Source organism: Phascolarctos cinereus, unplaced genomic scaffold (genome assembly GCF_003287225.1).
Source record: "Phascolarctos cinereus isolate Bilbo 61053 unplaced genomic scaffold, phaCin_HiC Scaffold_1;HRSCAF=81, whole genome shotgun sequence".
Taxonomy (NCBI): domain Eukaryota; kingdom Metazoa; phylum Chordata; class Mammalia; order Diprotodontia; family Phascolarctidae; genus Phascolarctos; species Phascolarctos cinereus.
In genome coordinates, this window is record NW_027555514.1 from 17,381,532 (window position 1) to 17,395,716 (window position 14,185).

A 14,185-nucleotide genomic window follows, 5' to 3' on the forward strand; every position below is an offset into this window, starting at 1 on the left:
CGGCCTCCTCTCACCGAGCACCTGACCTTCCAGCATCCTCCCCAGCAGTCCTCCCCTCCTGGAAAGAAGTCTGGAGAGATCGGAGGTCTGCTCTTCCGACTGGCAAGCTCCGAGCCCAGAGCGCTCACTCTGTTATGGGGGGCCCGCCACCCTCCCTCCATTCTGGACGTCCTTGCTCCCCACTGCCGGGACTCAGTGGGGGTTTCTTTCCTCCACGGTTGTCCTTCCCCACTGGAATGTTAGATCCTCAAACGCAGGGACCAGCCTGCCTGTTGGCATCTGTATCTCCGTAACGAGCACAGTGCCCAGACACTGGGAACACTTCATGAAGGCTTTTTCCACAATTCCACCTGGCTCTGCGGCTTGGCAACTACTTTAATAATTCTAGCTTTAACAGAAAAGTCAGTAATAGCCTAATTAAAATGATAAACAGACGCTGGCCAGACTTTGGGGCAGAGATGTTCTTAACCCAAATGACTGGGAGATTCAGCACACCAGAGGATCAGGCATCTCCAGGTTAACAAGAGCAGGAGAGGGCTCTCTGCGACCTCACTCATCTCCATATCTCCTGGAGGGGTGAGAGTGTGTGTGTGGTGCGTGTGCGTGTGTATGTGTGCGCACGTAAGTGGGCACTTGTGCATGTGTGTGCTCACAAGGGTTCTGCGGAAAGCTGATGTAAGTACCATTCCTCTTTGTGATGAAGACAATGGATCTGCCCCGGCCACAGAGTTCTCTTCTGCCCGCGTGGAGAAAGGGAAGCTGCTCTAGGCACAGCCTCCAGGCTGGGCAGCATTTACAGTATCGAGCTCAGCCAGGGACCAGAAAGCCCAAAGAGGGCAATGCCCATGGCGCACAATCACCTCCGGCACAGACTTAGGAACAAGCCGAGAGGCCACCTGGTCCACATTCTCCATGATAGTTCTAACAAGGGATCAAATTGATTGTGTCTTTAAAAACACACTTCGCTTTAGTAAATATTAAACGTGTAAGCTCTGTGCACACGCGTGTGTCTGTGCATAAACCTGTCTGTGCACACGCGTGTTCTGTCCTCTCTGGCAGGGCTTCATGATATTCCAGGTCAGAAGCCACCTTGCATTTTTGACCACTGGGGAGCGGGCAGGGAAAGACTGGATGGTAATCCTGGACTTTACGTCCAGCCAGAAACACGTGTCTCATGTTATATCACAAGGCACCATCACTCACCTAACTTAATAACACAGCCACTCCAATGTAAAGACTGGAAATGCTAGCTGACCTTGTAGTGCAAGAATGTTGAAATGCTCACCTGACAGGTCTCATGGAAGCCCATGGGCATTTCTTAAACTGCATTCCACACCAGGGCACCCTTGGACAAATCCTCCAGTGAAGCCAGGGTTTCATTAGCACCCTGTCATGATCTGGAATCGAGCCAACTCCAAACACTCAGGTGCTTTCGAAGATTTTCACATTAACCTTGTGGCATGTGCAACCCTTCGTCAAAAAGCCCAGAGCTCATTTTTAAGACCTCTAATAGCTTTCTGATTAGTTTTTCATCTGTGCCCATTTATTTGCTAAAGATACCTACACATGTGAATGCTCAGAAACCTTTGTTTATGTCCGACAGGTTCTTCACTGGGAAAATCTTGGCAGATGCTTATCTCTTTAAATTTCATTTTAGATCCAGATGTTTACACTGACAAAGTTTAACATTTGAACGACCAGAGGACGAGCTACCCCTTTTTTGGCTCAGGACAGGTGACTCTGTCATGACCATAAAATGAATTCACCCTTTTACGCAAGAGGCTCATGGCACTGGGGGTTGTCTTCCTCTTTTTCATGTCGCCCTCTCTTCTCCATCCCACTCACCAGAAGACATTTCACATTCAATTCCCCTGAAAGCTACAGATTTAAAAGGCTAATGGATTGTTGCAATTTCTGTTACTGAGCTGAACTCAGTCAGTCTCTGTCTGCAGAATCCATTTTTCGGCACAACTTCCTGCCATTAAAAAAAAAAATTGGCAAGAAGGCGAGAAAGGAGTCAAGCTGAGCCCGATGTCTGCGGCAATTTTCCAGACATAAAATTGCTTCTTTGAGACTCAAACCTACCCCAAAATATTCCTCTGTTGTCCTTTCATGAAATGGAGTAAGCTTTGAATTCCAAACTCAAGGCCAAGCCGAGACCTTTCCAAAGACCTACTTAACTGTGCACATTTTGGTCAAAGCACAAGACCAGCCATTGACACCAAAACTTAAAAAGCAAACATTGATTTGTTACAGCAATGTCGCAATCTGTGAGGAAACTTGACACACCAATTGCCACATCCTAATTAAGCAATAAGACTAACAAGAAGCATGTTCTGCCAAGATATCAAAATGCCTCCAGGATCTTGGGGTGATTGAGAAAAAGCCAAATCCTTCAGTGACCTCCAGCCTCCTAGCTAGGGGGTGGATTTATTTAACTCTTCCCCTCAAGGAAAAGAAATCTTAGAAATTTCCTCTTATTCTTTTATGACATTAGTTAATAATTCATGAACAAAAAATTAAAGAGTAAGACATAGCCGCTGTAATAAAGTTATTCTGACTACAAAACAACTTCAGCGAAACTCTTGACATTCTCACAGAATTAGGGACATCTTTCATCAGCCCCCTTTTGAAGCTGTTTTCCTCGTTTTTCTCTTTTACTTTATGATAAGGATCACAAGAACCTAACTCTGCCACGTCAACTGCGGAAGGCTCCTTCCATCCTCGTCAATCCGCCTAATCCAAGTCCAACTTTATTAAAAAGCTTAACGAGGAGACTCGCTCCCAGTGATTCTCATGGTGTGCAAACTCATCAGAAGTTGCACATTCTCCCTGGGAATGAATGGCAGTCATGGCAAATCCTGAGCACTGAATCCTGTCAGATTGAAGGGAGGCTCGGCACGCGGAGAGAGGAAGCGCCGTTTGTGAAACGCGGATGATGAATGCATAGCTCGCTCTCCTCATGTGAAACGCTGAGGACTGAAATGTTCACATAACAAAGAAACATTAAAGGGGGCCCGATTCTCGGGCTTCTTTAACAAAACGTGAACTTTCTGGTTTGGGGCGTTTAACCAAAACAGAACAGTTGAGCTTGGCGCTGAGAAGGAACTTGTGTGACATCACTCAGAAGCGCCTTCATCTCTGCTCACTCAAGTGCTACAAACGCACAAAGCTGAGCAGAAGCCAGCAGGGCTGGGGAAGCAAAGAGGACCAGACGCACCACAGCCTGTTTGGCCTCTTCCCAGGAGCACTGACCACCAGGGGCTCAGGTTGGCCCACTCAGCCCATGAAGCCACTGGCCTCCCAGAAAGGACCAGAGCGGGGGGACGTAGGAAGGAGCCAATCGTTTCAGTGGGTGATGAGGCCAGTGCAGCAGGAAGAGGCAAAAAGAAGCTGTTTTCAAAGCTCTGGGCTAATTTCCCATGAACTCTTCCCTGGGACGGATTCCCTGAGGCCTTTGCTCTAAGAATGGTCTTAGGAAGCTCTGCATTCCATGGCAGAGCAGTCTTTGAAATGATCAAGCTGCCACTCAGGAATACCAAGGTCATCAGCCCTGATGGCCTCCTTGGGTGACCACTAGGACACACATGTCACAAATATGTCATATAAGGAATAGAAACTGAGTTTCAAACATTCAGGAACAGAAGGAAGCTCTGGTGAAAAGGATCAAGGCCATTTGTCTTTAATAGCCGTTACAAAAACCAGTTTACCTGCCAGTCTAACAGTATAGTTGACTTCTCCTGTTGGGAGTGAGCTATCCCAACAACTCAAAGACAAACATGCATTTGCTGTTATGAAGCCAGATGCAATACAGTGCTTGTGGTGGCAAACGTCACATTTCACCATACATCCCCATGTTCACTTGCACAAACTCTTTCAAACTTTTTTTAGCAATGAAAAACTAATGAGGCCATGTGAGTGAAAATAGATTACCCATGACCACCCAGCCAGAATGGCTGCTTCAGACCACTGATGCTGTGATCAAATGCCATCCCAGAAAAACCCGGGAAGTTCAGAGAGCAGAATAAAATAAAGCAGCATGTGTGAGTTTTTTTCTCCCTTAAGCCCAAGTTCTAATTACTGATATTCCTTGCTAATAGTAGAAGGCTAGAATACAAACCGCCAAGCTAAAACTGCGAGAAATGCTTTAAATGCTAGCATCCTTGGCCTCAATGCTGCCTTCCTATCCACTGCATGTTTCAGGTGGCTTTCCAAAGTCCTTTAGCAGCACATTCATCCTCAGGGCCTTGCCTCTGCTCTAACCTGATCTGCACACCTGTACAGGAGGCTGCCAACATGTCAGTCGACATCAGTTGTACCTAACACTACAAGGTGGGAGCCCTGTGCCCCACCTAAAACAAATAATGATGTAATCAGGCTACGTTCCTGAAACCTCTGACTGAGCTCAGTGATAGTTTCTCCAAGATAACACTACCCTAGAAGACCATCTATTAGACAGAAGCTCACAACATATGGAGTACGGGCAGAACTTCTGGCTGATGCAAAATTCCACAAAGAATAAAGGAAAAATGATGGGTGAATGGGTAGGAAAAACGGTACGGCAGGTCAATTTTTAATTAAAAAATCACCCCACATAGAGAGAGAGCATGATGCTAATGAACCCAAAGTCTCTGGAGACTGTCTGTCTATCTGCCGGGCTTCAGGGCCCCCATCCCTGGTCCTGTAGCACATCAAACCATGGGCCTGGTACAGGCTCAGGACAGGGGCTCGGGAATTTTTCCCCTTTATTACTCAAAACTCGCCAGGCTGTCCTGAAGCCATCAGGGAAATGATGCAGGGTGTGCAAAAGAGGACATTATTGTAGGTGCAGATAAGCCTGGCCAAACATGATATGGAGATACCTGGAAGCACTTCGTAAATTTCGTCGTCGCTCGGCTGGCCATTGGTTGGGGCACTTGTGATCGGGCCCGCGGAGTCAACATCATCGTACACTTCTCCCCTTTCATCATCATCCTCAGGAATGACATCAGATTCCAGGTCTGCAAAGCATCATTGCACAAAGTGTGTTTTTAAAGGATGCCAGAAACACCAGATTAAAAAAAATGCTTTCCCCTAAACAGACCCAGTCCTGAAACTCACTTACAAAGCATCATAGCTCTGATGACACAATCCACTTTCAAAACTGCAAACAAATGAGCACATTCACAAAAACTGCAAAAGGCTCTATTAAGAGCATTCTCTGCTCCTTCTCACACAGGTCCCTGTGTGTTAATCTAAGCATTTACACGTGGAAACTGGAAGTCACTCTGTGCCCATTAAGCATTAAGGAATGTCTTGAAATGACTTGCCTAATTGATTGCTCTTACCTTGTAACACAAATTTCAGCTGGTGGACCCATTCTTCAGCGTCTCGGGGAGTGGCTGCTGTGAACTAAGAGAGAAAACAAGGGCCGAGTCACCTCCGGAGTGGAAGTGATGGCTAACTCTCGTCCTTTCTTTGTGGGACCATTAGCAATTCTTTTCATGTCTACTGATACTTTCCTTGCAAGGATGCTCCTTATAATGTACAGTTAATTTTGACAAATTTATGTAATTGAAGCAATGGATGATGGATTTGGAACTCTGATCAGCAGCTGGCAGCTGTGCAGAAAGAACCTGCTTCTCTTCATCAATGTCAAAGCCAGGAGTGATGAGCAAAATTTGCCCTTGACAATTAGAAGACACCCATGAATTTCTTTAGACTGCTGGGTACAGTTTTCTTAAAAATGGTCTTGTCAGATACCAACATAGTAGCTGACAACTTAATTAACTGGCTTTCAACTGCAATCTCAGATATTTAAAACTTATTAAACTTACATTCCATATTGATGTCTAACTGATAGATCTGGGGACTGCAGAGCTGATAGGTTCTTTTACCTTGGATTTTCCTCCCATGCCCTTAAATAATACAATCTATATTAACACACAGATTTTTGATAACTGAATTCTTCCTACGGTAGAATTCTTCTTAAAAAAATCACACAAGCCCATTAAAATGGAGTAGAAAAATGTTAACACTGACATGATAGATAATATATTAACTTGTTCTGATTCAAAAAAGATACCATTTGAACTGATTGTGAATTTTTTTAAATAAGTTTTTTATTAGAGGAATGTTCTGTGTAAGCAAACTGGTGCTTTTTTTCACCACCATATCAGAGAGAGTTGTTTCACCAAAGTGTTAATATCTCTATAAATGAAATCAGCACATTTTTAACGACCTAATTTCAAGGCAACATAAAAAGCCCAACCTGATAGATGCGTTTATCAGGCGCTGAGATTTCAAAACAGCAATCTTTCTTTGCATCCTTCCTAAGGGTATTATTCATTCTGACGTTGTATCCATCTACAGCAAATTCACCTTTCTGTTGTTTGTCTGTGGAAGATAAAGCCAAAGTTACAACTTCATTTATAGTACTGCCCAGCAACGCCCAGCACACTCTCTCTGATTCAGATTTTCTTTTTCAGTTCATGGAGACACCAATTTATTTTTTCCATTTGAACCCCTTTAAAGTATAATGATTATACCTTTGGGGGGGGTAGGGAGGAGAACCATTTTCATTTCTTAATTGGGAAAATATTTGGGGTGGGGTTTTTTTTGTTTTTCAAAGGTACCTTAGGGAGTCCCAAGGCAGCGGCCTGCACATGGCGGTCTTACTTAGTCAGAACTGCACAACGTGACACTCATATCTGGGGAAAGCTGAGAACTGGAACTTGGAGCTTGCTGGACAAGCTCCCTATAAATCAGTGTCTCTTTTAGGTTCAGTGAAGCCAGAGGGAAAACCTGTCTAGTTGGAAACTTCCCGAGGTCTTTCATTCTTTCTCTCTCTCCCCTCTTAAACTACAAGGGTCTGAATGGCCTCCTCTCTCTACTTTTAAAGCAGATGATCATTTTGATCCCAAAGCTTTACTTCACTCACTAAATGATCAATTTTTACAAATGCTGTCAGAGGGAGAATTTTGTATTGAAAATATCAGCCGAGGAGTCTCCAAGTGAGAACCCCTGGGTTTTAATTCTGGTGGAGCTAAAGCCGTCCTTTATTCTTTAAAGACACATTCACTTTGGAGGAAATTCCAAAATAACACTATTTTTACATTCGCGAAATAACGTTATAGTAAATGAATGCAAAATAATGAAACTCTTTCCTTTTATCTCCATGGGGACATCGGGTAGTGCCTGATGTCCATTGCTAAGCAGTAAGGAGGAGGAGGGGAAGTCGGCCAGCCCTCTGGACTTCTTGAGTCCCCCGAGCGCTTCTAATGAATTCAGTGTTTAAGTGTAAGCAAACCACAAACTCTCGGTAACTCAGTACATATCCACCTTCCAAACTATAAGCAAGGCCTTGTGACACTGGCCTGATGACAAATACAAAGGAGAATATTTGTGGAACATTAAGATAACACACACACAACTCTGTTGGCAACTTCGATAGTGAAATAAGGCTATCACAACACTTTGTGTTGGGAATATGCCATTTGGAAAAAGGGAATTTTCTCAAAGTGACATCATTTACTAATCTGCTCCACAGAGCTCGCACAAATATATTCCACTGAGTAACCGCATTTCCAGTTGGCCACTTAGGGACATCAAGGGGACAGAAGGGGTCAGGGAGAGACAGCAAAGTGAGAAGATGGCGCCTCATGTTTTCCTTCCATTTACCCCAGTGATGTGGCAGAAAGGCAGAAGCGAATGACATTTTATAGCAACAAATTTATCTACAAGATAAGCCTAGAGGAACCTGCTAGCTACTTCCCATAACTTCTTTCTACTTGGGATAGACAGATACCCTCCCAACCAAGCCACAGTAAATCTATTTTGACTCTTTGGGGTGAAAAGAAGGCATCTAATATTAAGAAGAGTTCTGAATAACTGAGATTCACTTTGAATGTGAAAACTTTTAAAGTTAACTATCTTTATGGGCACTTTTCCAAAATGTAATTTGTGCTTAACTGCCATTTATCAGTCAGAGTAAAATAAAAATAATCTGGCTGTCTTAAGTATTCAAATCAAATAAAGTGGGAAAAGTTCCATGTTCTGTCCAAAGATGAGACTTCTCCCTCCTTGCGTTGAAGACACCACCACCCTTCAGGTTAGTAGCCTGGATTCACAACATCAGAGTCATTCTTGACTCTTCCCTACCCTCCCTCCACAACATCTGTGGTGCCACATACCCTCCCAAAATAACTGGTGACCACCCTTGCTAGTAATTAATCTACCTTAACAACCAATTATTGGACTCCTGCTCCATTCAAAAGCACTGGAATCCATGAAATTCTCCAGGTACCACATATGTATTCTATTCCTATTCTCCAATCTCTGAAAATTCACAACTTCTATAAAGGCAATAGCTGTCAAAATGAAAAAAGAAATGAAAAATTAGAATTAAAAAGATATATATATATATATATGTAAAAAAACCACATAATACAGAGACAGAGAGAGACAGAGAGGGGAGGGGAGGGGAGGGGAGGCAACTCTTGGACTGTAAGTTACCTGAGGGCTAAAACTAAACTGATACTCTCATGGGCTAAGACTAAACAACAACAATGAAAACTGCTGCAGAGAGAGAGAGTGGGGCAGGCAAAAGAACGTGCAGCTTGCCATCTAATGTCCAAACCGAAGCCCTTGCTTCTCAGTGGTGCTAATTGGGCAAAACACTCCGTGTACTATGTACCTGCCCTTGTTGTGGGAATCAAATGAGAAAATCGAAGCAGAAATGCTTTGCACACAATAGAACCCAGCACAATGCCAGGCACTGGTATTGATATTATAACCTGCTACCAGCCAAAATGATTCTTTCTTCTACTATTGACTTCAAGTAAACATGACACTATCACAATGCCATGGCGCACCTCAACAGTTGTTTGCTGGTGGAACTTCATTATGACATGCACAGAGCTAATCATCCTTTTCCTTGTCACTGGCATCACGTGAGACCAAGCCGAATTCTCTTGCAATAAATGTATAAGTGAAAAGAAGGGCTTGGAAGCCAGCTGGGACACTCGAGAGGTATCCCCTCCAGGGCCTCCCACGCCTTGTTCTTCTTTAGAGGGGGAAAAACCACTCCATACCCATCTATCCCCTTCATTCCCTCCCTTGTGTTTCCTTCAGCCATGAACAAGCACCACACTGATTCCTTCTCTCTGCTGGGCTCCTGTTTCTCCCTTTCCCTTCCTATTGCCTCTTTCCTTCCTTTGTCTTTTCCCTTTTCAGGTGTAAGACTCACATGGACCAAATAAAGCTGTTACCTTGAATTTCACCCTTGTGGGGTACATGGGGATGGGATGGGGTGGGCTTTGGGGCAGTCCAGTCACATCCCCTAAGGATCGTTCCAGAATCCCAAAGTGGGCTTTGTACACACACCCGCTCTGTCCCCCACCACTGGCGTTCCATGATTAATCCTCAGAAGTTTCTTCTTTTTTTTCTCAACTTCTTTCTTGTCACACCCCATTAGACTTTCTGTTTCTGTTCCTTATGACTTACTTGCAAAAACTAGTCACCTGACGACTGACTTACCAGATGCTTGTAAAGAGATGTACATACATGCATATATATGTATATGTGTGCGTGTTTGTGTGTGTATAAAATGTGTACGCATAGCCTAAACACAGTTATTTAGTGTCTCCTGTAAATTTTGAATATCTCTATGCTCATGCATATGTTTTCAAAGTTTAGCAACTGAAAGATATCTAATCCACTCTGCAGTGTTTCCTAATAAACTCTGTTATTTATATTGAGGGAGATATTTTGCTCTCTGTGACTATGGGTAACCTCTGTTGCTGATAATACTAATTACTTGAGCACAGGAAGAGGAAGATATGCCCCTTGGTCCTGAACTGCACCAGAGAACTCGGTCCACCTGCTTAGTCAAAGGTAAATGCAATTAAAGAGAATTTAATATTTTTTATTAGTTTAAGCAAAATCTCCTTTTTTATTAAAGCCATTTTCAGTGAATGATGCAGATGAAAACACTGCTTCCTATGCTGAAATATACTTTGGGTCCTTTGAGTTATACTGTGAGAAAGTGTCAAATCATTAGCATTTTAATTAAAAACAATAGCTAGGAAGGCTCCTGCTTAGCATGAAAAGTCTGGCAAGTGCTTTCTGGTGGCTGGGGATTTTAAACACGCACAGATCATGCCTTCTCCAGAGTATCATGCACTGTTAGGATGAAAGCCAAGGGATTTCTACACTCCCGCCTATATTTTCCACTCTAGGCGTTAATCTGGTCCTAGTGTGAGACAATGATGCAGCCGAGAAGGGAGAATGAATGAACGGCTCATACTGGGGGGAGGAAAGGAAGAAAGGAAGGGAATGAAGGGGATAGATGGGTACGGAGTGGCCAATATGGCGCCTGCCTCCCAATTCCAAGTTCTTCAGTTATTCACAATATAGGCTACGAAGTCATAACCATGTGTAGCTACTCTTGAAAAGAAATCATCTCACCATTGGGCAAACCTTCAGTCACCTCCCAGACTCCTCTGAATATGGCAGCTCTGGTATTGTCACACATGCGTGTTGGGGCTGCAGGGCAATCCTCCCTCAGCACCCCATAGCCCCAGGCCCCTTTCCACCCAGAGCACGGTATACATGGCTATAGGGGAGTCACAGGGGAGTTGCGGCTGGGAAAGTCATAGGGATAGTGACTGGATCCATGAGACAGCAGACTGACCCACCCTTTCCAGAAGGAAAGGTGACCTGACTGGGGAGAGGTCAATGCACTAAGCTTTACTTCATAGCACTGACTTCCCTTTGCTGACCATTGGGCCACCTGGTGCAGAAACTGTGCCCAGGAAGACCTGAATCCAGAATAATCCAGATGAAAAAGCAAATCTCAGTACCATGGAAAGATGCCCGGGAGACACAAAGGGCTCTGTGGTTACCAGTGACAACACAGCAACCAAGCAGTAGCAAAATTACATCCTCATGGACACACAAGACAAGCACAGCAAGGCGGCTCAATGTTTAACAAGAATGATAGGTGGCCGGGGGAAGGGAAGTTCCCTGAGGGCACGGCTCTTCTCTACATTCCCAGTATCAGAACACATCAGAACAGCACTGATGAGAGCTGTAGCAAATGTTTGTTGGCTGACTCCCCTCATGTTAAAAGTACCCAAAGGAAGATCTCCAGCACGGTGAGTAGATGCTCTATGGCCAATTTATAAAAAGACATGGAAAAGAAGAGCTGAAAACTAGAAGGCCTTGAGGGGTTGAGAGCAGCATCAGTGAGATGAGAGAATCACACCCCTTCCCTGCCATGAAACCATGGCTCCACCCAGCATCATTGCCTCTCCCCCCATTTCTCCTCCTCCCCCAATCCCCTCTCCATCCCCCTCCCCTCAAACCATCGCTCCACCAAGGTAAACTTGGAATGCAAATGAAACCCCTGGAATCAGAGGTGCCCTGACTCCCTGGCATTGCAGGACCATAAGAGGAATATCTTTCAATAGCAGAGAGAATACAATGAGTATAGGCCATGGGCACAGTTTTGGGAGGGCCCAGCTAGGTCACGAGAAAGTGCCTGGCATCACAGTGACTGGCAAACAGAGGACTGCTTTTAAGAAAGGTCACAAGGCAGCACTTTTACATAGGCTGGCTCTTCATTTCCACATCCTTTTCAGAGCCACCTTAAGGGTGGGAGGAGAAGCTGGCGCTTTCACCCTGGAATGGAGAGAGGTGCGGCTTCTTCCATTAGGCATGTGGAGGGGATGTCAAAAAATATTGGACAACAGCAAAGGCACAAACAAAGTGATTTAATTTTTCAAATAATTTATAAAATTATATTTTTTACTATTATTTTCAAAACCTCAATAGAATTTATGCTAAACTATGTGATGATTTCTATATCAAATTATATGTGGGCAATTTGAAGCTAAACTCTGAAGAAAAGAGATCTCTCTCTTCTCCTGCATCAACACAGCAGTTGAGGCTCCCATTTCAATGACAATCTGTGTTCCAAAATCTTGAAAAGTCTCTAAATCAAAATGGAAACCCCAATTTTCCACTGGTTTCCATCATAAGACTAGAAATGGGCTTCTGAGAAAAAAAAATTTCAGCAGCAAAAAATATTTTTAAAGTCCGCTTTCAGAAAGGTGAGGAAAATAAGAGCAAAAATCCCATAGCCACTGGCCGGCCAGGGACCTGGCCCACAGCTTCCTTCTGCCTTTATTTACATCTCTTTAGCAACATTTAAGATAACAGCTGCAAAGACCCAGATGGAAAGAACGAACAGGGTACTGCATCAACAATGTTTATTAAGCACCTACAAGATATTGTGGCACAAGGGAGAGAGACAGACAGGCCGAGAGGCCAGATGCAAGTACCTTCAACGGCCTGATGGAGTGGACAGAGGGTCAGTCTTAGAATCAGGAAGCCCTGAACCCAAGCTCTGCCGAAGGGTCAAGAACAAGTCTTTCCTTAACTGCTCAGTGCCCCAGTGTCCGTCTCAGAGTGTAAAGGTTACAGGGTGTTGGTGGAAGGGATTTCAACACTGGAAGTTCCCCATGATGATGTCACAAGTACAGACTGACCCCCATCCCCTAGGGCAACTTTTACATTTTGAATTTAATGAACAATACAGTTGTGAAAAATCAAAGTTGGGGTGACCAGGAGAACCAGGGCCCATCACATGGTTGGTGCATATGATTACCCAGAAAGCTTACAGGGGTGTCCTGAAGGAGACATACAGCATAAATGTGCATTATCTGTAACTGGAAGAGGAGGTGTACTGGTCCTGTAAGGAGAACAGGTCACCTACTCTACCGGTATGCATGAAATGCCAGTGTACCCCAAGGATGGCCTCCAGCAAGTTGGGGAGACCCGCAACATAGGAGTCTTCCAGCAAAGGGGGAGTGATCACTTGCCTGGTGTCCTTCAACTCTGATGTTCCGTGATGAAGAAGAACCACAGAGCCCTCCCATTACTCACACAGTCCAGCTTTTTTAATTCTTGAGGATATTTTTCACTAACAGCTGTTTTTCACGTCCCAAATCCTATACATCCCACACTGACCAGCCCAAAGACTCTGATCACTTCCTCCTCGTCTCTGACTCTCCCCTGATGCCCAGCATGGCCCTGGGCCCACACTTAGAGCAGGGCCTTCCTTCATCTGCAGAATGACAGGGTTGACTAAGGGATCTCCAGGGTCTCCTCGACTTCTAAAACTCCACTTCCACATCTCCAAGTCGTGACAAGTATTTACTGAATTAATTTAATAACTCAGCCATTGAACAAATTCCTCCTCTGCCTGTGCTAGCTGTATATAAGGCATGCTTCTGTGTAAATGGAAAATGAAGGGAAGGTGCTTATAAACCCCACTGAAGGAATTTCAGGCAAGTGAAACTTTCCTAAGGTGCAGAAAGGAAGAAAAGATGACTATGGCGGACTAGCGTTCATAGAGGGGTTTTTAAAGCATCAATTCTGAATTGGATCCTAAACGAACCAAGTCATTCACATCCACACCCACAGGAGGAAAAACAGGCGATTCAGCTGCCAATATTCTGCCCTCACTGCAGCTGAAACAATTGGATCTTGGGAACGTCAAGGAAAAAGGAAGTCACGGAGATAAAGGAATAAGGAAATGAAGGGATGGATGTGGGCTCGTAAGGTGATAAAATATGTGCCGTATATGTTTTTTACTTAAGAGCCCCAAATGGCTATGAATAATAAATATGAGCAATATTTACTGGGATGCAGGTAAGTGCATTATTTACCCTGGAGACTGGAACTCCTCTGTCTCAGCCATTACAATCTGATGGACCAATATGTATTGAGGTCCACACAATAAGGTTGAAAATGCGAACTATGTATCTGTCAGACAGTAACAAAGTGCCGTTTAACCCAGCACGTGGTATCAGCTCCTTACAGGACACGAGAAGCCACATCTCTAAATCTTACTTTGCTGGGGATGAGGGTTTTCCTACATCTGAACAGCTCTTTTCAAAAGTGAGGCCAATCTCATACGTATACAGGGCAAGAACGTTTGTCCAAAACTCACCGTATGAAGAAATGTTGTGGTAAATTTATTTCCAGAAAGGCAGAGCTAAAGAGTTAGGATTATATTAGTTACGTTTGACCACATGAAAGGAAATGTGCATCCTGTAGAGAAAATCTTCTAAGGAAAATCAAAAGGATGGGAATGAAATGAAGATCACACAGAAAGGCAAATGAAAAACTGTCTAACGAC

At 44.1% G+C, this 14,185-nt stretch overlaps 1 protein-coding gene across 4 annotated transcripts in view; it reads right to left on the reverse strand.

Annotated features, from left to right (window-relative positions):
• The window catches only part of SKAP2 (src kinase associated phosphoprotein 2), a 179,589-nt gene that overhangs the window by 56,534 nt on the left and 108,870 nt on the right, over nt 1-14,185 (reverse strand). For 3 of the 4 annotated variants that reach the window (XM_020993212.2, XM_020993213.2, XM_078151009.1), the window contains exons 7-9: nt 6,251-6,375; nt 5,328-5,391; nt 4,863-5,000 (exon numbers count right to left, since the gene is read on the reverse strand). In XM_020993212.2, coding sequence (XP_020848871.1) covers nt 4,863-5,000; nt 5,328-5,391; nt 6,251-6,375 — 327 coding nt within the window. Of the gene's footprint in view, nt 1-4,862; nt 5,001-5,327; nt 5,392-6,250; nt 6,376-8,216; nt 8,288-14,185 lie in introns of those variants that run through there. The other variant, XM_020993214.2, reaches the window with a different exon arrangement.